The sequence below is a fragment of the Trypanosoma theileri genome, assembly GCF_002087225.1.
Source record: "Trypanosoma theileri isolate Edinburgh chromosome Unknown TM35_Tth_69_V1, whole genome shotgun sequence".
In the NCBI taxonomy this organism is placed as follows: Eukaryota; Euglenozoa; class Kinetoplastea; order Trypanosomatida; family Trypanosomatidae; genus Trypanosoma; species Trypanosoma theileri.
Genome location: NW_021639911.1, coordinates 34,478 through 34,863, shown reverse-complemented (window position 1 = coordinate 34,863; position 386 = coordinate 34,478). Strand labels below are relative to the sequence as shown.

The 386-nt window shown below is 41.7% G+C and overlaps 1 protein-coding gene across 1 annotated transcript; it reads left to right on the top strand.

Annotated features, from left to right (window-relative positions):
- Nucleotides 1-2: 2 nt before the first annotated feature.
- On the top strand, nucleotides 3-386 carry TM35_000691080 (uncharacterized protein; the record flags this gene model as incomplete). The annotated part of the gene is made up of 1 exon (XM_029031181.1): nucleotides 3-386. A coding segment is annotated over one exon (384 nt), but the record flags the coding sequence as incomplete, so codon positions are not given.

Genomic DNA, 386 nt, shown 5'->3' with positions numbered 1-386 from the left:
ACCAAAACGCTCGAGAAAATGATATATTGCATGGGAGAATAAGTGCACTAGAGGTGACAGTTGGGGAAATGCGCACATGGATCCAGTCGCTAATCCACATGAACCAATCATCGATCAGTTGGCAATATAGACAGATTGAGGAATTGGAAGCTCTTGCACGTACCACACTTGAGCAAGAGTGGCAAAATTGGTTGGAAAAGATGACGTCATTATATGCAAACTTGGTAAATTGGATCCAGGAAAGAATTGCTGAGATGACCGCATTGGAAAAAGAGGAAGCTGCCACTCGTAATAAGTATGAGCATGAATTTAATGATTCGATCAAAGAAATTGAGAGTGTTCGCTTTGCGCTTAAAGTGGTGTTGAGTGGGTGGATACTTGAATAG